We start from the raw sequence: 24,504 nt of genomic DNA, 5'->3' as shown, positions 1-24,504 counted from the left end.
CTTTATGCCTAAGGTGGTTTCTAGTGTGGCTTTAAACCAGACTATTCATTTGCCTACTTTTATGCAGACCCCCAAGATAAAGGGAAAAGATTTTGCACACTTTAGATGTACACAGGCAATTGCGTTATTATTTAAGCAGGACTAAGGATTTTAGGCAGTCTCAGCAGTTGTTTGTTTCTTTTGCTTTGAGTTCGCAGGGCAAGCCTGTGTCAATACAAACTATTTCTAGGTGGATTGGCTTTTGCATTGCATTTTGTTATTCCCATCATGGCAAGGAGATTCCAGCTGGGATTAGGCCTCATTCCACTAGGGCTGCTGCCACTACAACAGCATTTCTAAGGGGTGGCAACTAAGGATATTTTGGAAGCAGCTACTTGGAGTTCAGTGCATACTTTCTCTAAGCATTATCACCTTCCTATCTACTCTAAGTCTAGGGCTGGTTTTGCCACAGCTGTTTTGCAAGGCATGTTGTCAGCTCCTGCTTCTTTATGATTTGCCAGCCTCCCTTACCTCTGCTTTGGGATTCTACCCAATAGTAAGGACTGCAGCAATGGGAGCGAAGAACATAGTACAGTTTTGTACCTACCATAAATGTAGATGTTCCTCCTTCCCCCCTGTGTTTAGGGGTGGTTGTGTAGGTGAGGTTTCATGCTTATATTTTTTTATATGTTCTTGTATATCTTGTACATATTTTTGGTGCAGGTATTTTGGGCCTTGTCTTTTTAGGGTCTTCTGACATCTAAAGACTGAGGATATGGCGTCGGTCATGCGCATTAGTACCCTGGCGTACTGGCGTCAGTCTAATGCGCCTGACCCGGCAATCTCTGGTATTCGGGCCGACTGGATGCGGACTATACCCAATAGTAAGGACTGCAGCAATGGGATCCTCGAACATCTACATTTATGGTAGGTACAAAACTGTACTTTGTGTACACTTACTATAAATGTAGATGCTCGAGTGTATTCACTGTTGCAGTCCTGGTTTCCCTCCCTGCAACCCGTTGATCTCTCTCTATAAACTCTCTATGCCTTTTACTCCCCCCCTTTCAGAGGTACTGGTATTGGCATTTACATTTTACTGGTGGTGTTTTTCCCCACCATAACTTAGCTCCCTATTGGGGGGGCTTCTGACATTTGGGGTATGAAAAATTGATGTAATGGCGTTGGCTGCCTGTTTTTATACCCCTGACGACCTGACGTCAGTCCTGGAACGACAACATCCAACGCAGAAATACTAAGTCTCTGGTATTCGGGCCGACTGAGGGCTACCTGCAGGCAGATAACCCAAGCGTGATGACTGCAACAGTGAATACACTCAAACATCAACATTTATGGTAAGTGTACACAACTGTACTTTCTTACCCCTTTTCAGACTAGTCGTGGTAGGCTGGGAATTAGACTAAGTTTGGTCTGTCCATCTTGGCTACTTACATTTTGTCACAGCAGAACATATTGCAGACAAGCTGAGTATGACTCTGATAAACTCTATTGAATAGAAGTTGCACCCAAGGATCTTTCAAGAATTGGTCCATCTGTGGTGAACTCCTCAAGTATCTCTATTTGCTTCCAACCACAATGGACGGTTAAAGAAATTCTGCTCAAGGACTCCTTGCATACAGGCTTGGAGGCCCAGTAACCATACCTCTCAGGTGTACCTCATTACGAGGAACATACCTCATTTGGGGTCTTAAAAAGTTCATGTTCCTCGAAGTTCCTCAAAGTTCAACATTGAAAGACTCTGTCACACATTCAGTCTTAGGAATTTTTTTAATGAAATCCATTGTAAATAGAAATTATTTATATTAATTCATTAAAAGATCTTCTTTATAAGTAAAACCAGCATATTTTATCCATCCTATGACCTTCCTAGTTGAAGTTGTTAGTAAGCCATTAGTGTGTTCCACATTTTGGCCATTTGTTCCACATTATGAGGGCTAGTGTTCCTCATTTTGTTGATGGAAGGTTGAGAGCTATGCCAGTAACTGTCATTCACATGGTCAGAAATGTTTCTGTATGCCTTTCTACTCTTTCCTCTGATAACCAGGGTTCGTCTAAAAGTACAGAAGAACTTTCCAAGGATAATTCTGGTGACCCCCTTTTGGCCAAGGGCAGTTACTGCAAACTTTCTCACAGAATGGACTCCAACCTTCACTTCTTCAGATGACTGCGTGAAAGATATAATGTTATTATCTTTTAGGCATCTTTTTTCTGAAATATATTTTTATTAGATTTTTTTAAAACGTTTACAAATATGACATGCAGAACTTGAGGATGAGAAAGTTTTAAAGGAGGCAAACGCAACCTGCCACTAGAAAATCACATATGGTGAGTGGAAAATATTTTCTAATTGGTGCCATGGCAAGAGTCAGGACCCTTTCAAGGCTTAGACCCCTTGGTTCAGTAGTATTTATGTGATTGATTGTCCTTCTATCAAGATTCAATTTAGGCCAGCTCTGCTTGTCTGTCCTTAGATGCCCTTTCTAACCTATCTCAAGTGAAACATGTTTTGAAAGACTTTTACATATCCGTCCACTTGGAATGCAGGTGGCTCCTTGTTGTATACTGGAAAAACTGAACACCTTTTTCTTTTGAGCCTGCTTATGAGGCTATTTGAAGTTCTGACTTGGAAAACAATGTTAGTCATTGTTCTGACTTCTGCAAGATGAATGTCTGAGTTACAGGCTTGCTATGGTAAGTTATGCCTATGTTTTCTTTCACAGAGACAGGGTAACATTGAGAACAAAGCCTTTCTTCATACCCATGGTTGTATCTGAGTTTACATTTAGCCAGGCAATTCATTTCACTTTTTTCTTTCTAGACCCAAAAAATGAGGGGAAAAGAAATTTACAAACACTCAGTGTTCACAGGCAACTCAGATACTACTTTGACAGGACAAAAAACTTTCAGGACTTTTGGTCAACTTTTTATTTCCTGTGAAGAAAGAAAAAGGGACAATCAGTGTCAAAACAAATAACTTCTAAATGGTTGTCTCAGGTTACTGTTTTTGTTGTATAAACTGTACCAAGACACTTCCAGGCCCACTGTACTAGGGCTCTGGCTATTTCCATGTCTGTTTGGAAAGGGGTAGACTCTGTAAATATAGTAGAGGCAACAACATGGTCATTTGTAAACATTTTTACCATGCACTGTAAACTAGATTCCTTCTCTAGGTCCAGAGCAAGCATTGCTGGGACTATTCCCCAGGGTCTCCTGGCCTGTGATCCTTCTTCCTCCTCCTCCCTTTCTTTCTAAGCTCTGTCATTCATCTCATACAGCTTAGGCTACTGCAACAGTGATCTAATGATGAACATAATACAATTGTGTAAGTAAATTTACCATAACAGTAGATGTTTGAATAGATCACTTTTGCAGTAGCTGCACCCTTCCTACATTTCCTTCTTTTTTTCTTTATATTAATGTCAAGGTATTGAATTTTTATTTTTACTCTTTTTATCTGGCAGGGTTCTAGCCACCTCCTTCTAAAGCAAGAAAGTTCTGTGAAGTTTGGCACCCTTCCCACTGGTTTTGTAATACTCTTCTCAAGCTGTACATTGGCTAGGGCATGTGGAAGGTCTCTAAAGCTTTGGAAGGTCACTGGCTGGTCTGATCATTGGCCAGATGCCCCAGATAGCTTAGGCTACTGCAACACTGATTAATTAAAACATTTTGTTACAGTTTGTTACTTACACAAGTGTACTATTACTGTCAAACTGTTATTGATCTGGCTTGTCAGCAAAAGGCAGTGCCGGAATGTAAGATTCAAGATGAATTGCATTATTGTTACCATACTTTTTAATTTGATTAATTCTGATTATGTACACCCCAAATGTCTGAAAATGGCTATTGTAAGGGTAGATCTTGGGAAAAAGGTTGTCTTCATGAAGGACATTTAGTTTATTATAGCTAAATGATTATCTAGATGGCATGTCTGGCAGGGGAATTGCATGTGTCTTAGACCAAAAAGTTTGGAATGCTTTACTATGGCCATTATTTCTCTTTCTTTGGTTACAGTCAAACATCACAGATGCATGTAGTAAGAAAGTAGGTATATTTGATGGGAGAGTTCTGCATATGAAGGCAAGGGACACTTGTTTGATCAAACTTAGTCATCAGCATGGCTTTTCAGAGAAGGATTGTGCATGCATCTATGAGCAACATGTTGAAGTATATTACTGCAGCCCTTATTCTCTTTCAAGCTGACCACAGTCAAAAATTAAATACTTTTTGGTTCCCCACTTGACCCTGCCTGATGGTTTCCTGACTTGCATCCCCAAGCTAGGCAAGAAACTGAGGTAGCCTAATTGCTTAATCAGTTACCTTTATAGTGAAAGTCAAATGATAGTAGTGGAACAGCTTGGTGGTCCTGTGTAGTGGCATACCCACCCACCATAGAGGAGTTGTTCCTCCCTTGCAATGGTTCAGTGAGATCTTTTATATAGTGACTACTAAATTAAATGTCTGCTGCTTGCAGATTTCCCAAGACCATGCTCAGCAGGCCCAAACGTCATGTGTGTGTGTGTAACACCTTGTTTTTTCCTCTAGTTGTCAGACTAGCAGTGAACAAAAGCCACATCACCCCTCCCCCCAAAGGGGTTCGTCATCAACAGCTGTCAAACCTGTAAGCCCCTCTGTGGCTGCTCCATTGCCACTGATCACACTTTGGTCATGTGGAGACTTCCAGGATGGCTGCACATTGAGCAACAGCTTAATTTCAGCTCTCCCAGTGTGAAAACAGAAACCCAGAGACAAGAGAGAGAGAGAGAAAAAAAAATAGTAAACTCCTATTTTTGGGTGGGTTTCAGTAACTGGCTAGTAAGTGTACTGCCTGGATTCCAGCAAAAAAGAAATTCAGAGAACCTGAAAGAAAATTAGTCACAAAAGATGAGGGAAAAACAGTGAGTGGGAAGAATTATGCAGCTGTTCAGCAAAACACAGTTGAAGCTCCAACTTCAGTGCAAGACAAGACTTCCGGAAACCTAGAGGAAAAAAATATGTCAGATGTACTCAGAGCTGATTAAAATAAATGAAACACTGCTGGAGTATATCAACTCAAATAAGAAGAAGCTGGGGAAAAAATGAAAGAAACTTTAAACAGATAGATGAATTGGTAAAACTACAGAAATCAGCGGTCAAAATGAAGAAAAGGCTGGCTGAATATGAGACTGCTGAAGAAGAGATGTTTCAAAAAAATAAGAATTAGAGGACAGAGCACATAGGGAAAACTTGAGATTTTCTGCTGTAACAGATAAACTGGAAGGAAAAAGACTATGAATTTTATGAAAGCACAAATAAGCAACTGGACTTGTATTCCATAGCTGGAGTTGTTAATTGAAAGGCCACATAGTATGCATGCTCCAAACTTGGCCAGGAAAACACAACCTAAATTTTTAATAGTAAAGATGCAATCCTACCAGCAGGAGGACTTGATTCTGACAAATCTGTGGCAGGAGGACGGTACTAAAAGTGGGAGACAGTAGAGTGTTTGTGGAAATTTATTTCAGGCAGAAGAGGAGTACATTCATTCCACTAATCAAGGAATGTCAAGAAGTAGGCATGAGATTCAAACTGCTGCAAACAGCTATCTTCAGAATATTCTTTCCCGGAGGAACATAATAATTTTATGATGCAGAACATGCTAAGGAGAAAATTCAAAAAAATTGTCCAACAAAAAGTGAACTGTGAAATAGGAGATTCTGCTGCTTGTTCTTCTCACAATAAAGACCAGAGAGAGAGACTGTGCCAATGAATCCTTTTCCAGTGTTTCAATGGGAAATGCTTGAGACACAGAAAAAAGAGTTGACTTGAAGAAGCAATAGTATGTTGGAAAGGAAACAGGGACTTTATTTTGATGAAGGAGATAAACATGAATAAAACCAGCAACTCAGAACTTGACAAATAAATGTGTGGTTACAAAGCATTAATTATATATGTGAAACAAGACAGAGCAAGAAAACTTGGAACTATTGGACATTTTTTACTTTTTCTAAACTTGTAGTGGACTGAAGTGTATGTACATGCCGTGGTGGTACGGCGGTAGCGTTGTTACCTCATAGCAAGATGTTCTTCTGTTCGATTCTTGGTGTGGCTTGGGAGTGCCTTCTGTGTGGAGTCTGCATGTCCTCCCCGCAGTTCGAAAGACATGCATGCGTAAATGGGCGTGCCTCCTTTAAAGGTTGGGCGTCGAGCTGGCACCTCTGCGTTTCATAAAAATGTACTGCCAATCATTAGCGGACCGGAGTTCCGCTGTGGCAACCCCTTACTGGGAAAAAGCCGAAAGACAAAACAAAAGAAACAGTGGACTCAAGCATATGCCTACTTCATGTCATTAATGTTTGGAAAACACTGGAAGAGAAGTGAGAGAGTTACTGTTAAGAACAAAATTTTGTCTTACAGTTAATATTTTTGTAATGCATGATACAATTTTCATTCTATAAAGTAAAGTTTCCTCAGTTATTTTCAAGTATAATGCAAATAACTAAAGTAAATAGGTGCTCCCCTTTTTTCCTTTTTCTCTTTCTCCTGGTTCATTTTTTAGGAAACGTAGGCACTGTATTGTAAAAAATAAAGAAAAAAATCTGTTCAAAAGATCATGATGCAATAAAAATTAATGTCCTTTTTCTCATTCTTGCATAGGAGATTGATTGGATCAAGACCATTGTCTTGATATAGTAACAAGTTTTAAGAGAATGCAAATAAATAAAAAAGAAGATTGAATATAATAAAGCTTTTCTCTAGCAAATATATAAATGTTTGTAGAAGCAGCTCTGTATCTGGGTCTCATCGCTCCACGGAGACAGTCTGATAAAGAGCAATAAAAACAGAATGCTTTCTTTCTTTTTTTCAGTGTCTAGGAGGTAATGTTTTCTGAAAGCATTCAAGTGTTTCCCAGTCTGAGAGAGCAATAAAGATGAGACAAAACCAGACAGCACTTAGTAGAATCACAGGTTTATACCATGCATCTTGGTGTGGATAACCTTCCTTTTAGGTTAACTCAAGTCTGTGTGTGGCTGTCAGTTTGGGACAGTTGTTCCTGTTAGGAGGGTAAAACTTCAATATTTGAAGATATGCATAGTTTTGTGTGATAGTTTTAAGTTGATAGGTTCAGGGGGTGTATTTGATTTTTGTTTGAGGGCTTTCAATAAAACAAAAAGTTTTGTAAGATATAACATAGTCTCAAATGAATATTACAAGAAACAACTGTATAAAGCATTAACCTGCCTAAAATTAATGTATGCAGTTATCACAAAAGCTGGTAGTACATACTTAAAAAAGCTATTACACATAAAAGGTAGGAATTATAACTCTTTAACATAATGACACTTTCTGTATTATCTTTAAATGTAAATGGTCTTACAGATGTATACAAAAAAGAGGGAGTAGTGAACTGTATTAAAAACCCAGCATGTAAATAGCTATGCTACAGGAGAAACATTTGGAAAGACATTAACATGTGAATTTGATAAATAAAGCTTTTCAGGATGGTTATTTAGCAGAATACCTGGGACAAAGGAAAAGGGGGAGTACTTATATTAATTGCAAGAGGAGCTCCATTAGTTATAGAAGAGGATAAAGATAATGGTAGATGTGTAGTACTATGGGGCTACTGGCAAGGGAGGATGATTGCATTGGCTTCTATTTAAATTCCATGTACAACTGCTGTAATGGATCTTAAGAAAATTCTGGGAGAAATAATCATCTTTCATAAGGGAATACTAGTTATAAGTGGTGACTGGAATTTGATTTGCAGCAGTGAATATGTTTCTGGGGGCCCAGAAGGGAAAATATAACAAAGGGGGATATATTTTTGAAGAACTTTATGAAAATGTTTGGCATGGAAGATGTGAATGAAGTAGTAGGACTTCAGAGTGAATTTAGATATGATTCCCAAAGATACAGAAACGGGACTAGGCTAGACAGAACTTGCATTTTACAGGATCATGTGCATTTAATTGGAATTTTTGATATACATCCAATAACTATTTCAGATCACACGCTAATAATAACTAAAATAAAAATTGAGGGTAATGGAATAAAAATGAGACATTGGGTCTTTCCGTCCTATCTGTTGAAAGGAGAGGAATTTAAGGAATGGGTAGTGAAACATTTTTGGGTGTTATTAGAGAAGATAGAAATTTCTTCTGAACATATAGCTAGGGGTAGGATAAAATTAAAGTGGAGTTTAAAAATAGGGTGGAAATAGAGATACGGTTAAGTAACAAGAATTATTTAGCAGGATTGACAAATGTTGAAGTATTGCAGAATAGGGGGTTCTCACAACAACAAGAAGAGCAATTGCAGAGTGCTAAACAGAAAATAAGGGATTACTTCGATAATATGCATGAGTTTAGAAAGATTGCTATTAAGCAAATTTTTTTTGATAAATACTCTAGAGCACAAAAACATTTAGCACAACAACTCAGGCAACAGAAAGTAGAAATTATTGTCACTAAGCTTAAGGAGCCAATAACAAGGAAGATAAGAGATCCTGTACAGGTACTAGAAATATTTCAGAAATTTTATGAAAGTCTATATAAAGCAGAGAAATGTGGAAATCAAGAATAGGTACCAATGGAAATGTTTATGGAAGAATTAAATATGCCAAGATTAGAGGTAGATGAGGCTCAGTTATGAACAGTTAGGATAGGCGAAGGAGATGAGATAAAGTGGTGATATATATAACCAATTCACAGGAAAGTTCACAGGAATAGATGTGTTCCTAGGAACAGATGGTATTCCTGTGAAAGTTTGGAAGCTAGGAAGGAAAACTGATAAAGATCTAGAAGGTTTTGTTTAACAGTATTAAAGAAAGTCCTTCATCCTTCCCACCCATGCCCAAGTACTTGGGCCCCAGGAGGAAAACTCACCCTGCATGCCAAAAACTGGGAGTACATTACACATGACAGATGGGTCTTAAACATTGTATCCCAGGGATACAGATTCTACTTCCACTCTCTGCCATCCCCAAGCGGATTGCCAGACCTTCCCCCAAACCAGTGGGCAGAGGCCCAAAAGCAAGTACTTTTGCTTCTCAGTATCAGGGCTATTCATCCTGTCCCAGTAGAGCAAAGAGGACAGAGTTTCTACTCCAGACTGTTTCTGGTGCCCAGAAAAGAAAACTTTTGGCGCCCTATCCTGGATCTGTCAGTTCTCAACACCTTCCTGGTGGTACCAAAATTCAAAATGCTTACACTCCAACAGCTGCTTCCTCTGCTAGCCAAGGACTCCTGGCTGATCACCCCAGACTTAAAAGAAGCTTATCTGCACATCCCTATAAGGGAATTTTTGCAGGAAATATCTACGTTTTCAGGGCAGGCTGTATGCATTATCCATTCTCTGCATTTCCCTTTGGCTTATCTGCTGCACCTAGGGTATTCACAAAGTGCCTGCCTCCAGCCATTGCATACTGCAGGCAGAGAAAAATTCAAATTTACCCATACTTGGAAGACTGTCTGATTCAGGCGGTCAGTCAGGAACTGCTACTACAGCACCTGACATTTGTAAAGAGACTCCTAACTTCTCTGGGGTATACCATCAACGAAAAGAAATCAAATCTGGTACCCAGCTAAAAAATTGTATTCCTGGGAGCAAGCTTGAACACAGCTTCCCAGATGGCATTCCTCACTCCAGAAAATCAGGTTTATTTGACAAACTACTTCAAATTACTGGCCACCCAAACCCAACTATCTGCAAGAAAAATACTGCAAGCCCTAGGGTTCATGGCCTCGTGCATTCTCCTAATTCCATATGCAAGACTGCATATGAGGAAACTTCAATGGTACTTAAAAAGTCTCTGGTGTCAACATTCTCAAGACCGGGAAACAGTGATTCCTATCATTCCTTGCGTAAGGACAGAGTTCCTTTGGTGGGCAGAGGCCTGTTATCATAACAAGGGACTCCCTTTCACTCAAACCCCGCCACCCTAACCCTGACAACAGATGCATCAGACTATGTATTGGGGGCTCACATGGCAGGCAAATGCATTCAAGGCAAATGGAGCCCAGGACAAATGCACCTGCATATCAATCAAAAAGAAATGTTAGCTCTACAGAATGCACTGACAGCCTTTAAATACCTTATCCTTCCAGGACAACTCTTGATAAATACAGACAACACCACAGTTATGTGGTACATAAACAAGCAGGGGGGAACTCATTCCTACCCACTCTGCAGGTTAGCCATGGCTCTGTAGAACACAGCCTTGAGCAATCAAGTGCACCTGCAAGCTCAATTCCTGCCAGGCAAAGAAAATTCACTGGAAGACAACTTAAGCAGAAATCTAATGGACCCACATGAGTGAAAACTGTAACCCAGTACATTCAAGCTTCTAATCCACAGGTGGGGAACACCAGAAGTGGACCTCTTTGTTTCCCCCCAGAACCGTCAGTTGAGCAAATTTTGCACCAAAATTCCCCACAGCCAATCATGGAAAGTGGATGTGCTTTCCTTTACATGGGAAAACCTCTCAATCTGTGTATTTCCCTCTCTGCCCCTCCTCTTGAAAGTACTACTCAAGATCAAATGGGACAGGCCAAGGACAATCCTGATTGCACCAGACTGGCCACGCCAGCACTGGTATCCACTTTTACGCAGTCTGACAGCATTGCCACCCTGGCACCTACTTCAGACCCCCTCTCTGCTGACCCAGCAGGAGGGCCAGATTTTGCATCATCAGCTGCAAACCCTGAATCTAGCAGCCTGGCTTATTTCCTGAGTGCATCACCACCAATCCTCAGCAAACAGGAGGCCTAGTACTAGAAAATCCTTTTCAGAAAAATAGAAAAGATACTGCTCATGGTGCCAGTCTCAGGGTAAGGACACAACAGTGCACACCTTATCACAAATTGTAGATTACCTAGCAGAGCAGCTCCACAAAGGCCTATCCTTCTCTTCAATTAAGATTCATGCCTTTGCCATCTCAGCCCATTTCAATTCTGGCCGACTACTTTTTTCTCACCCTCTGTTCAAATGGTTCCTGTGAGGAGCTAACAATTTAAGACCCCTGAGGAGAGCTCCCACTCTGCCTGGGATCTTAACTTTGTACTGGAGAAGCTCACACTCCCCCCTTTTGAGCCTACTGCTACAGCATAGTTAAAATTCCTCTCTTGGAAAACAGCCTTACTTCTAGCCATCACCTCCGAAAGAAGAGTGTCTGAGTTACAGGCCCTTATGGCTGTGGAACCCTTCATTATCTTCCATGAGGACAGGGCTTCCCTCAGGACTAACCCATCATTTGTGACCAAGGTGGTATCCAGTGTGGCTTTAAACCAATCCATCCATTTACCCACCTTTTTTCCTAATCCTCAGAATAAATGGGAAAGGATCCTGCACTCCTTGGATGTGCACAGACAGCTTTGGTTCTACCTTGACAGGACTAAACCTTTCAGAAAATCTGACCAGCTGCTAGTCAGCTTTGCTACAGGGGCAGATGGCAAGACCATTTCAAAGCAAACCATCTCCAAATGGATAGCACACTGCATCCATTTCTGCTACAAACACCATGGAAAACATACCCCACAGGGGATCAGAACCCATTCCACTAGGGCTACCTCAATCTCTACAGCATTTCTCAGGGGAGTCCCTACAAGGGACATCCTGGAAGCTGCAACCTGGAGTTGTGTACACACTTTCACCAAACATTACCACTTACCTATCTTTTCTAAATGCAGAGCTGGATTTGCTTCGGCAGTCTTACAATGCCTGCTAGCCAGCCCTAATACCTCCTGACTGCCTCCATCCTTCCTCAGCTTTGGGAGTCAACCCAAGTGTGATGACTGCAACAGTGAAACACGAAGAACATAGTACAGTTGTGTACACTTACCATAAATGTAGATGTTTAAGTGTATTCACTACTGCAGTCCTGGTTACCCTCCCTCCAGCCCCCGACTTATCTATACTTTCTACCTATTCTCTTTTTTGGCCATATCTTATGGCAGTGGTATTTACTTTTTACTCGGGGTGTGCCACACCATGTCATTGCTTCCTATTTTGGGGGCTCCTGACATCTGGCGCAAGAAAAACTGATGTAATGGTGTCAGCTGCATGTTTTATACTCCTGACATCATGGAAGAAGCGACAGCATCCGATGCAGAAATCCCAAGACTCTGGTATTCAGGCCGACTGAGGGCTACCTGCAGGCAGTTAACCCAAGTGTGATGACTGCAACAGTGAATACACTCAAACATCTACATTTATGGTAAGTGTACCCAACTGTCCTTTGTGTACACTTACCATAAATGTAGATGTTCGAGTGTATTCACTGTTACAGTCCTGGTTACCATTCCTCCAGACCCCTGACTTCTCTATGCTTCCTACCTTTACTCTTTTTGGTCATATCTTATGGCTATGGTATTACCTTTTACTGGAGGTGTTTCACACCATGTAATTGCTTCCTATTTTGGGGGCTCCTGACATATGGGGCAAGAAAAACTGATGTAATGGCATTGGCTGCATGTTTTATACTCCTGACGTCATGGAAGAAGCGACAGCATCCGACGCAGAAATCCCAAGACTCTGGTATTCGGGCTGACTGAGGGCTGCCTGCAACCAGATAATGCAAGTGTGATGACTGCAACAGTGAATACACTCAAACATCTACATTTATGGTAAGTGTACACAACTGTACTTTTCTGGCATCTAGTACCAAAATGACATGATTGCTAGCTTTTGTTTGGTAAGTCTTTGGAGTAAATTGATGCCATTTTACTAAGTGCTTCTTTCTGTTTTTTTTTCCTGGTGTGGGTGCCGTACTGCTCCAAATGCAATTTAAAAAGCACATGTAAATGATGCAGGTCTTAGGAGAAGCAGTTGCAGCGTATGGTTTTATACCCCTTTTACAGTGACTACGTGTCTGTGAATTGAGTCTGTAAAGTGCCTAGCCACAGTGAATGTCTTATCAGCTTTATTGAGTTATCACATTTGAGAGAGTAACACAAGACAAATACATTAATATGAAATGAGTGTAGTAATATTTACATTATTTTCAACTAGTACATACACGTTTTTGTTTTGTTGACTCCAGCTTTACTTAAATTGCTCAGTTCCTACCTTCCTTTTAACCTCATTCTTCCTGAGCATTATTCTGAATGTATTGTTCCGACAAATTTTATTTATTTATACGTAATTTGCTCCTCCCCTTTTCTAAAGATCCCACCACCATTTTTTTCATTTTCTCAACAATCAGTACTTCAGTCATCACTGGTTTAGATTTTGATTTCTATTTTCTAGTGGTTGCTTTTTGGCAGTTGAATGCATTAAACTTAATATGTCATTAGCGGGTCTAGGTAATTCAAATTCTATATCCCAGTTCAAAAAATTGTTTCCTTAGCTGCAGCCATTTGCTGTCCCATCGTTTCTGACAAAATGCTGTTTGGGATTTTTTTTTTAATCTGCCAATGTTTTTCATTCTTAAAAAGCATGTTCCCAATTACGTCTTTCTTTTGCGACACACCTCCAGCATTTGCCGTTTACCTGATGGACCATTCTTTTAAGTCTGCTTGGGGTGTACAAGTACCTGTGTGAATACTTCAGTGCCAAAATCCTAAACCTTCTGGACTTTGCTGCATACTTGGAAGACTTACAGATGTACTCTCATTATTCATGTGTAAATTGCCTTTCCATTCTTTTTTCCCAGTTTTTCTAACTTCCACCTTGATTCTTATAGGTATCCTGCAACATTGTACATGCCCTACAAATCATCACTTTTTAACAGCAAATTATTTTTCTAGATTCAGCTCTACAAGAGCTGGTATGTTACTTAACATTCCCTTGTCCCCTTCTGTTTGTCTCTTAAGCTTAACCTCATCCCACTCTAATAAATTTCCTTCCTAGCTTTTTTGCCCCCATTGCTTTGTTTCATATGATAGCTTCCTACAGTAAAGTCCAACCTCTCTTGCCTGTTTTCCTCTATCCTGTTTTCAGAACCCCCTTTTGGTAAAAATCTCCTTTCCTTTCTGCAGTCCATTGTTGGGTTGGTTCGAATACCTTCTGCTACTTTATGACTATAATGTTCTGTATGTTGGTTGTTTTCCTTAAGAGCCTGTGTCCAAAATCCTACTTTCTGTGTGTTTCTTGAATTTGTCCCTGATTTCATCACCCCCTTCCACTTCAGTTTTTGACTTTCTGTTTCTTATTATGCATACAAGTCTCAACTGTGTAGCTCTGTCACTTCAAATCAGATAACTCTAAACCACCACCGTCTATGGGGAAAGTTATCTTATCACACTTAACTCTGCCCTCTTTATCTCACAGATACATTCCTTCAACCCTTTATTAATTATGGTTCACAGCTTTCCACTGGTTGGTAGAGGTACAGCCTTGACCTGTATGTAAAACTATAGGGACTGAAAACATTTTCATTGTTTGTATCTTACTGTTGATGTACACATTCAAGACCTACCTGCTTCTCAGTTTTGCATTATCTTTTGTATAGTTTATTTCCGCATATTCTTTGCTGCCATAACAGAGTCCTGTGTAATCCGTACTCCTAAGTACTTTTTCTTTTGTCCACATATATATGAGTGCTGAACTATTTCATGTGGCACGTATTTTACTGCTATAGCCTTTGTTTTGTCTTTTTAGTTTTATATCCCCAAAAGACTTGAAACTGTTTCAAAAATTTCCACAACATTGATACATCCCTTTCTTGATTTATCAAATATAAAATAATGTAATCTGCTAGTAAAGCTAACATTGCTTGGTTACCATATATATCCATGAATTCACATGTCCACTGACTTTTTTTTCTCTGCTATCTACCATCTGCTGCAACCCGCTCCATTTGCCCTCATTATGCTCAGGCTCACTCCGCTCCCGTAACCTGCCCCCAAATCCCAACCACCCCCACTATCCCTAGATTTAAACTTCTCCACAAGGCACATCTCCTCAGCAATTTATCCAATCACATCAGTCACACACATAATAGGCACTTATCCATATACTAGTACACTGATTACTGTTTTTTCTTAACCACACTACAACCACTCCCTGTAGCAAGCACAGCCTCACTTGTTATTCTGTAGACTATACACCAAAACAATACATAACTCCAAATTACTTGCACAATGTTGCTTCAACACTTTCTTCTACTCACTCTGCTAATAACCGCTTACATTCTAACTTGCTATCAAACTCTACAGGTCATAACTATCTGCTCCCACACTGACCCCCTCAACACTCCACTCCATTCTCCATCAGACAATATAATGACATCTTCTTACCTTTTTAGCAGCTCCTACACACATCTGTTTACATACAAATATGCTCACTCTAAGTCTGCCCCACATCTATAGCTCAAATACGTTAAACCAGTTACCAAACTCGCACACCTATTCCTGTTCAACTCTGTTCTGCTCAGGCTAAGTGGTGGCATTCATCCTAATCCAGGACCTCAACCTAATAATCAAACCCATCACACTACAAACCTCACTCACTTGCCAAACAACACTTTTATCCATCACAGTAGCTCAGATCTCCTGCTGTTAAACATGAACCTAAGAAGCATACTTAACAAAAGTCATGAGTTTCATGCGACTATTACCCATTGGTTTAGCTATCCTAACATAAAGCTGGCTAAAACCCCACATACCTGACAGTGAAAACCTAACTCGGGGTCACAACATACACAGACACGACAGAATGCATAAAAGAGGCAGTGGCATTGCTATAATATGCAAGAACACTATCACACTAGAAAACTCCAAGTCAACTCCCCAGAACTACGAAGTACAGAAATTCTAATTACCTGCCTTCAACTAAACCCAAACAAACACATTATTATTATACCTGTCTGTATTCCTCCAGGTAACAACACTTCTACTATTGAAGACCTCCTTTGTTGGAGTGCTTCAACTTTTAGACAAGAAACTATAATAATGGGGGATTTCAATATGGATTGGTACACCTACTCATCAGATATCAACCTCCATGGTTTCTATCAAATTATACAATCCCCTACCAGATTTAACAAGCATAGCAAAAAAGAATCACTCCTTGACTGGACAATCACAAGCATACTCTCACTCTGTCACCAGTCAAGCTCTCTCCCTGACAACCTAAGTGATCAACTACCTCTTTAGACAACACATGTACCCTACTAAAAATATTGCTTACAAAAATGTCCGCAACAAAAGACATTTCTCCCCTGAAGTTTTCAAAACCATTCTGCAACAATGTAACTGGTCCCCTTTAAAACACCTGCACCTAGACTTGGCTGTTGAATATTTTAATGATAAACTCCTCAATATACTAAACTACCTAGCTCCCCTTAGAAAGATCTGTACTAAATCTAAGTATGTACCGTGACTTACCAGTGAGTCTAAGGAACTCCTAAAATGAGAGGCAGAGAATCTGACCTATACCATAAGAACAAACGTCAAGTTTCCCTCCTCACATACCATCAGTTAATTAATCTATCCAAACTTAAGCCATCCTCCATCGCAGCTGACCAACTCCCCAAAGAATTTCTAAAATTAGCAGCAGACTCCATCTCCTACCCTGTATCAGTCCTAATAAATTGGTCCATTACTGAGCAGTATGTCCCCAAACTCTGGAAAGTCTCCTATATCATTTCCCTCTACAAAAGCATCACCTCTACAGGATTCCCAAACTACAGGCCAATTGCCATCCTCCCCCATAGCCAAAATTCTTGAAAAATGCATACACATTCAACTCCTTAACTACCTGCTAAGTAATAATCTCCTGTCTGCATCTCAACATGGCATCAGACATAAACACAGTACCACCACTGCTCTTGTCAGCTATACAAATTCAATCAGCCATCTTAGAAATGATAACCAGCTTGTCTGTGCCATCTTTCATGATATGTCTAAGGCAGTTTGATAAAGTGTCACACCAAAAGCTGCTAAAAGAACTAGCTACTTTAAATCTAACCGAGCCTGCTCTCCTCTGGTTTCCATGGTACTTAACTGACCGCCAGTAGGCAGTTAAGTGGCAAACTGAACTATCTACCCAACTACCAGTCTCAGTAGGAGTACTCCAAGGTTGAATTCTCGGTCCACTGGTTTTCATCATATTCACCAATAGGCTAAGCTCAGCCACCCAGCATGCAACTGTCTTTCAGTATGCTGATGACTCCTCCGTCATTTGCTTAGCTCCTTCCCACCCAGAAATCCTACAAACAACTCAGCAATCTCTCCAAGACATTGAAGAATATCTGTCTGACTCTCAACTTTTACTCAGTCCAAATAAAACAAAGCTTTTTTCACTAATAGTAAAGCACCTAATAACTATACCCCTTTCACCCTATACTCAAATACTAAAACTAAAGTAGAACCTGTCCACCACACCAAACTCCTTGGAGTTGCTTACAGTAGACGACAACTTAAAATTTGACAAGCACCTCACTCTAACTATCAAAAAGGTCCACATTAAGCTTTGTTTGCTGTACAGAGTCAAGCTTTACCTAACTGATGTCACTAGACATTCCATGCCAAGGACTCATCTACTCTCTACCCTCCTTTATGCCTCACCAATATTCACTAACCTCAGAAAATCTGACTTAAACAAGCTGGAGTCCTGTTATAACAAAATTGCAAAATTTGCTACTAACCTCCCTCACAGATCACATCACTGCATAACACTTCATAAACTAAATTGGATCAAACTACCTCATCTCCTATCTCACAAGCAACTAACATTTGTTCATTGTATCTTACACCATCCAGACTACTGTCCATCACTTAAAAACTTAGTTCAGCCCTACTCAAACAACAGATCACTAAGATCCTCCAACAAATTACTACTTGCAGTAACTAAGCCTAATAAATGTCTAAGTCCTGGAATTCCATACCTCAGATGATACTAAACACTAGCAGTACATCCGAATTTATAACACTTTCTTAAGGAACACCTAGCTAACATCTGTCTGTGCTCCTGCATTAACCCAGGCTGACCTATTCTGTCCATCCCTTTTCTTTAAACCATAATTATCTTTTTTCATTTTATGTTCTAAGCTGCTTTTTTCAGCACCCACCAAATTTCAACTTCTTTCTACCTACCACTAATTTACTACTCCTTTAATCACTTTACACCTGTCTCAAGTCTTTTATATGGATCTTCTTTCCCTGTTTATGAACTCATCTCCACACTGCCTTGCTGTTACTGTTTTAAGTAGATGTGTCACTAACATAACATCTATTTTTTTCTTGCCTTCTATACCATATATGCTTTTAATAATTAATATTTTTTTCTTTCTATACCATTACATTTCACCTAAAAATCTACCATTTCCCTATGATACAATCAGTTTTATTTGTCAGATTGCTAATTAGCAATTTTTTTCTACTCAGAATATTATAACAGTATATTGTATGTTTTGTTAGACATCTCTCTAGTTTGTCAGTTGTTTATCTTACTTACTGCCTATATGTCTTGTTTTACCCTGTAATGGGGTTTTCTTGTATTGTATTGTAAAAATATGTGTTCTGGTATTGTATTGTAAAACTGTTATGTGTTTCTTGTATTGTATTTCATGAATTTGCATGTAATGTTTTTTTTTTTTTTTTTATAAAGGGGATTTTTCTCCCCGGGCCTTCACTGGAAACGTGCCTCTGGCCCAGTTGGACATCCCCAGTAAACAAATGGAAAATAAATAAATAAATTTGTGAGTCCCATACTTTCTTTGCTAAGAGTTCTAAATATAACTCAAATAACAAAGGGGAAAGAGGGCATCCCTACAGACGTCCTATATTCAAACGCAGCTTGTCAGAGAAGAAACCTTCCATCTTAATTCTTGCCTGTTAAATTTCATGTCATACTCCTTATTTAACCCTATTATTCTCTCAGGGAATGCAAGTACTCCTATTGTGCTGCACATAAAATCTGAGCTTACTCTGTCAAATGCTGTCAGTGCTTCAAGACCCACAATCAGTGACAGTGTTTTCTTATACACTGCTTCTCTCTGGATCATCGTTTGATTAATGATGTTAAATGTTTGTCTGTCCTCCAGAAAACCACATTGATTTATGTCTGTCAGTTTGGGTTACAGTTTTGCCATTCTCTTAACTAGTATTATGGTTTAAAAATGAAATGGGTCTATATGAAGCTGGCTATGAAGGGTTTTTATCTTCTTTGAGTAATGTAGCCACCACAGCATTCTTCCAAGAAACTGTTATTTCCCACTTTTTAAAATATTGCTTATTTTGGGTTTGTGTTATTGGGAGGTGTCTCATGTAGCACCACAAAGAAGAAGGGAGCCTTATTTTTTCTCAGTTACCACTTCCTTTGTTCTGGTTATAGATCATTTATGTAGCAGCTGATTAAGGAATTTCATGGAATGTATTTCATTTTATGAGACTGGTAGGAGCTACCAGGGAGAGGATTGCACTAGTGCAGTTGAAGCTGCCCTACTTTATGCTATGAAATTTAATGTTGTACTACTGATGTTTTCTGTATGAAATATAAATTTATCTTTTTTGCTTTATGTGTTGTAAGCAAGTCAGTTAACCAGATGGTGCTCCCCAGGTCAACCCTAAAAAGAAGCACTTGTGGTTACAGAGTTTGTGTTTTACATGTGATTAAACTAAGTAGTGTAATGTGTGCAATAGTTCTTTGTAGCGATGAAATCATTTAGTACAATTTTGTATTACATATAAGCTGCCTTCAGCACATTCCATCTGAGGTAATGGTCATCCAAGCATAGTAAACCTATAAAGCAAGGTAGTAGAAAAGCTGTTTCTGGCATTAGTCTTATGATCTAATTTCATTTTTTTTTTACCTCAAGTATGCATGAGCCCATCATTCCTAGAGGTGCAAGACAAGGCTGTAGCCAGCTGAAGAGGACATGCAGCATTTTTGCCTATGAAGATATCAAAGAGGTTCACAAGAGGCGATACCTTCTACAGGTAGGATAAATGCTTTTACATGGCCTGCTCAAAAGTGTACTTTTTTGCACAAGGAACTGCTATTTAGAATCTTTGTAAGTAGCAAAATATTTATTTGTTGTTTTATACTACATTTTTGTAAGTATTTTTGTACTACATTTTTGTTAAAATATGTTTGTACTGTCTCCAAATTGTAGCCAATTGCAGTAGAGGTTTTCTCAGCAGATGGACGAAATTACCTTTTGCCTTTCCAAAAAGGAGTTCGAAATAAAGTTTACCAGAGGTAAGTTGAAATCAGTGACAGTTTTACATTGTGTGTGTGCATGTGCATGGATATTCAAAAAGATTTATTATTTGTGATCAAATGATCACAAAGTCGATGTATGGGATATCGACTTACAAACATTGAAACACAAAACATCAACGCATTCTATGCATGCCCTGGGGATTACTTTGGAGGGGGCTAAACTGACAAGTTGCAGCCCCACTACCTTATTAACTACAAGATCACACAATCCCTGAGGAAAGGGAATATTCCCCTGCCTGAGATTTGTCAGTTGACCAAACAGATGTCTACATTGAGATAATTCGGTCACACATTATAGAGCCATACACGTGTGTGTGTATATATATATATATATATATATATATATATATATATATATATATATATATATATATGTGTGTGTGTATATAGATGCACACACACTATATATATATATATATATATATATATATATATATATATATATATATATATATATATATAGGGTCATAGATTAGTACTAAGCTAACCGCCCTTGCGAGCCATTTTAAGCCTAGCCAATTATCCCTTGTGATACTCAAACCCTGCACCTTGTGTATTAGTACTAAGCTAACCGCCCTTGCGAGCCATTTTAAGCCTAGCCAATTATCCCTTGTGATACTCAAACCCTGCACCTTCTGTTTGTAAGGCAAACACCTTAACCATATATATATATATATATATATATATATATATATATATATATATATATATATGTGTGTGTGTGTGTGTGTGTATGCACACACACCCACACACACCCTGGACCTCCCCTGAAAATTGGCTTGTTCCAAGTCAGACTTTCATAGTAAATGAACATAACATAGTAAATGTTAAATAATGATAATACACACACACACACACACACACACACACACACACACACACACACACACACACACACTTTTTCTCTCTCATTGCTTTTTCTTTTTATGCAGAATTAAGCAATACTTACAGTTTTCTAGTACATATTTCTGCACTTTGCTTTATGATATTAATTTCCTTAATTTTACATATTCATCTCAGCCTCTACTTCAGGTAATTTAGATTATATTTTGCTGCCACATTACTCTACCGTTCATTGCTGATGTACATTTTGTAGATATTTGTTAAAATGTTGTACTTATCTTCTTCTCAAATGTCTGTTTTCAGTTTTATAATATATAAATTTATGTCCCCTTATTGTCAGCTATACTTTGTTATATTTGCTTAGTATTTCCTTGCTGGGCCCAGATCATGGCTGAAAAAGGTCCTTGGGCCAGCTTACTAACCCAGTTAACCAATGAAAAATATGTCAAAATAATATGTACAGCATAAAGTTTCACTGTTCATTTAGGCTAGTGTATTATCCAATGACATTAAGATCCCAAGTTCTTTATGACTTTGTTTTTTATTTCGCTGTCCTGGTAGATCCACTAGGCCTTTTAAAGGCCCCTTTTTACTTACAACAGTACTTGGACTGATTTATCAAAAGCTATGGCCATCCCCTGTATAGGCCAGGATCTCATAGTGAAGTCTACAGTGACATCATGTGGCATTTACTCTCCACATTAGTAGGATTGATTTTCGTCAGCTGAAGTTGTGCTTGTCTTTTGGCAACCATTGATTACTTGTTTGCATTTTCACTGTGTGTGCAATTTTGGTCTATCCAGACATACCTGATAGATTCATGGATAGGTTAATTATTTAAACACAATCTGGTTAAATTGACACAGCAAAAAAAAAAAAAAAAACAAAGCCAGATGCAAAACCCTTAAAGTTTTCCCCCTTCCCGATGAAGTAGAAGTGACATTTGAGTTAATCAAGAAATAGGGCCTTTGCTTCATACACAAAGTTGATTTTGGACATTTTCCTACTTGTTAATGTGACTTTTTTGCATTCATCCCAAAAACTACAGTATTGTCAGTTTTAAGGTTTTATCTACAACTTCTGATGATTTTTAGGTTGTTGCAAAGATGATTTCTTCAGTATATACATTATACCAAAAGTGTTCATGCTCATTATTACTTTGTATTCCTCTCACAATATTGATGACTGTAGGCATTTTAAGTATTTAAGCAAAACCACTAAGGTCAAGAGGTTTAATGTTCTATGCGCTTTTGTAATAGAAAACAATTACAAAAGCTGAGGAGAAACCCCCAGGGAATTCTCATAGGATAGACATTGTGTGTGGAATTTCAAACGTTTTTGAGAAAAAATAAATAATATTCTGTGTAATAAAATAAGACTCAGATGCAGAAATCCACAAGTGAAAGCCCTTCTCAAGTTTATCTGAGGAGAAACCGTTGGAAGTTTCTTACTTTAGGGGTTTCTTATCATTCAGAAAGGCGTTCCCAGAGATTTTGTGCGAGTTCAAGGTTTTGTCAGCTCCAAGACTTTTACAGTGGTGCATGCTAGCAGCACTGAACAACTTGTGTTTTTTCTTCATAGCAAAAAAAAACTATTTTGGTCTATAAACATTAATTATAACAGGAATCATAGTGCTTCAGTGTGACTGATGTTGCATTCTGTCCTGGCACAGCTAGCTAGTGTCCTTACCCTCTCAGATAAAGGATATACATAGGCAATCAATGCATACGTACATACATACCAGATATTTAAAGCACAGTAAATCATGCCTTCTAGCCTGCCAGTATACCAAAACAGTTGTTCCCATAGTAAGCATCCAGGCTGTTCTTAAAAATATCAAAACTAGTATTTACTTTAATGTAATTTGTTATTTTATTCCTTGTATCATAAACCAATTAGCATATTTCTCATTCCTGTAAAGTCTTCTACATAGGTTGTTTGATGTTTCCCTACTACTTGTTGATAACCTCCTTCTCAGGTACCATACATGATTGCAGCCCCTTTGTAGAAAAATAATTCCATTTGTTGTAAACTGCATGGAAATCTTAAACACAAATAATTGTAGTTCCTTTGCCCCTTCACAGTTCCTCACATATTACATGTGCCACATTACAGAAGACAAGATGAAATACAGAGATCACATGATCACTTTCAGTGAAGAAAGTAAGAGTTTTATTTGAGTCAGAGCTTCTCTCATATGGCCCCCAACTCTTGACTATGACAGTAAGGTCACCTTTGGAGAGATGATGGATTTTCTTCAAGTACTAAGAGGTACTAAGTTGACAAGGCTGAAGGAATATAAGTGGTCCATTTTACCTGTACTAAAGGCCTCTAAGATACTCAGCATTCAGCTCTTAAGAAGTCAGACATATTGTACAAGGCACCTGAATATACAGACCTTTCTTGTGCAGTTACTTGAATTATGATCTTGCCATGGTTTCCCTTAATTCAAAGCAAATTGTAGAAGACAAAAAGACATGTCTGGCATTGGCATCTGTCCCACTTGATAATTCCAGGGTATTGGACAGGTTTGAAGTGAGTATAAGCCTTCTGTTATCTCTGTATATCAAGGAAACACCCAGTTTCCTATCAGATACTGATACAAGAGATGAACATTCAAGATTAACCTCCATGGTAGGTAAAGTTGGAGTGCATGCGGTTGTGTGTGCCTGTAGTGCAGTTAACTCCTTATAAGGGTTGCAACAACAGCAGTTATTCAGGGACATGCATGCCCAGTTGTTGTCAATGCAGAATACTTTGATACTTCTGTTTCTGCTGCTACACTTTTATACACCTGCTGATGCATTTTGAAAAGGAAGGTAAAATCAAGATTTCAGTAAAAGAGGTGATGGATAACACCCCCTTACTAAACAGGAGCCATCCGTCATCAAAGAAAGAATTTCATAAGCAGCAGCACTTGTCATATTAGCAGCTGTACTGTGTAAGGAAATAATCGTTTCCATCTTAATTTTCCGAAACAGCATCAACGGCCTGACTCCTTCCCCATTTTCACCCGTTAGAAAGTAGATTTCAGCATCATCTAGGTTTTTTGGCAGAAAACTGCTACAGACATATGGTTTCTTCAGCTGGTTTCAAGAGTTTATTTTCCTGAGTTTTCAAAGAGTATTGAAACTATTCTAGCCTGTTCTGCCTTCTATTTTGGCATCTTCCAGTACTGTGCCCTCCACTTCTCAGCTGATACAAACACTGTGAGGCATCACTATAACAGTTCTTTACCAGCAAGCTGCATCTGCAGAAGTCTGTGGCTGGTTTACTTAAATTAAAGGCAACATTGCAGATGTTCATCGTGCATACAGCTGCAGTCATAACAGATGGGTTCTCCTGCCGTCAGGCGGGTCCTCGGTCGGCCGAATTCCAAAGTCTAGGTCCGGCATCGGTTGTCGTCACTTCTTCCCTGACGTCAGTGCGACAGGGGTATAAAAGAACCAGCCGACGCCATTTTCTTCAGTCTTTCTTGCCGCGCGGTGCCCGAAGCAGAAGCAGTTCGCAAGTGCC

At 39.1% G+C, this 24,504-nt stretch overlaps 1 protein-coding gene across 1 annotated transcript in view; it reads left to right on the top strand.

The window, feature by feature from the left end:
* WDFY3 (WD repeat and FYVE domain containing 3) overlaps positions 1-24,504 on the top strand; it is a 5,086,165-nt gene that overhangs the window by 4,346,074 nt on the left and 715,587 nt on the right. Inside the window, exons 46-47 of the mRNA XM_044059488.1 lie at positions 19,739-19,859; positions 20,036-20,121. Coding sequence (XP_043915423.1) covers positions 19,739-19,859; positions 20,036-20,121 — 207 coding nt within the window. The remainder of the gene's footprint in view (positions 1-19,738; positions 19,860-20,035; positions 20,122-24,504) is intronic.

This window comes from Protopterus annectens, chromosome 17.part0 (genome assembly GCF_019279795.1).
Source record: "Protopterus annectens isolate FY-2018-M chromosome 17.part0, PAN1.0, whole genome shotgun sequence".
NCBI lineage: Eukaryota > Metazoa > Chordata > Ceratodontiformes > Protopteridae > Protopterus > Protopterus annectens.
This window is presented reverse-complemented; position numbering and strand designations above follow the sequence as displayed.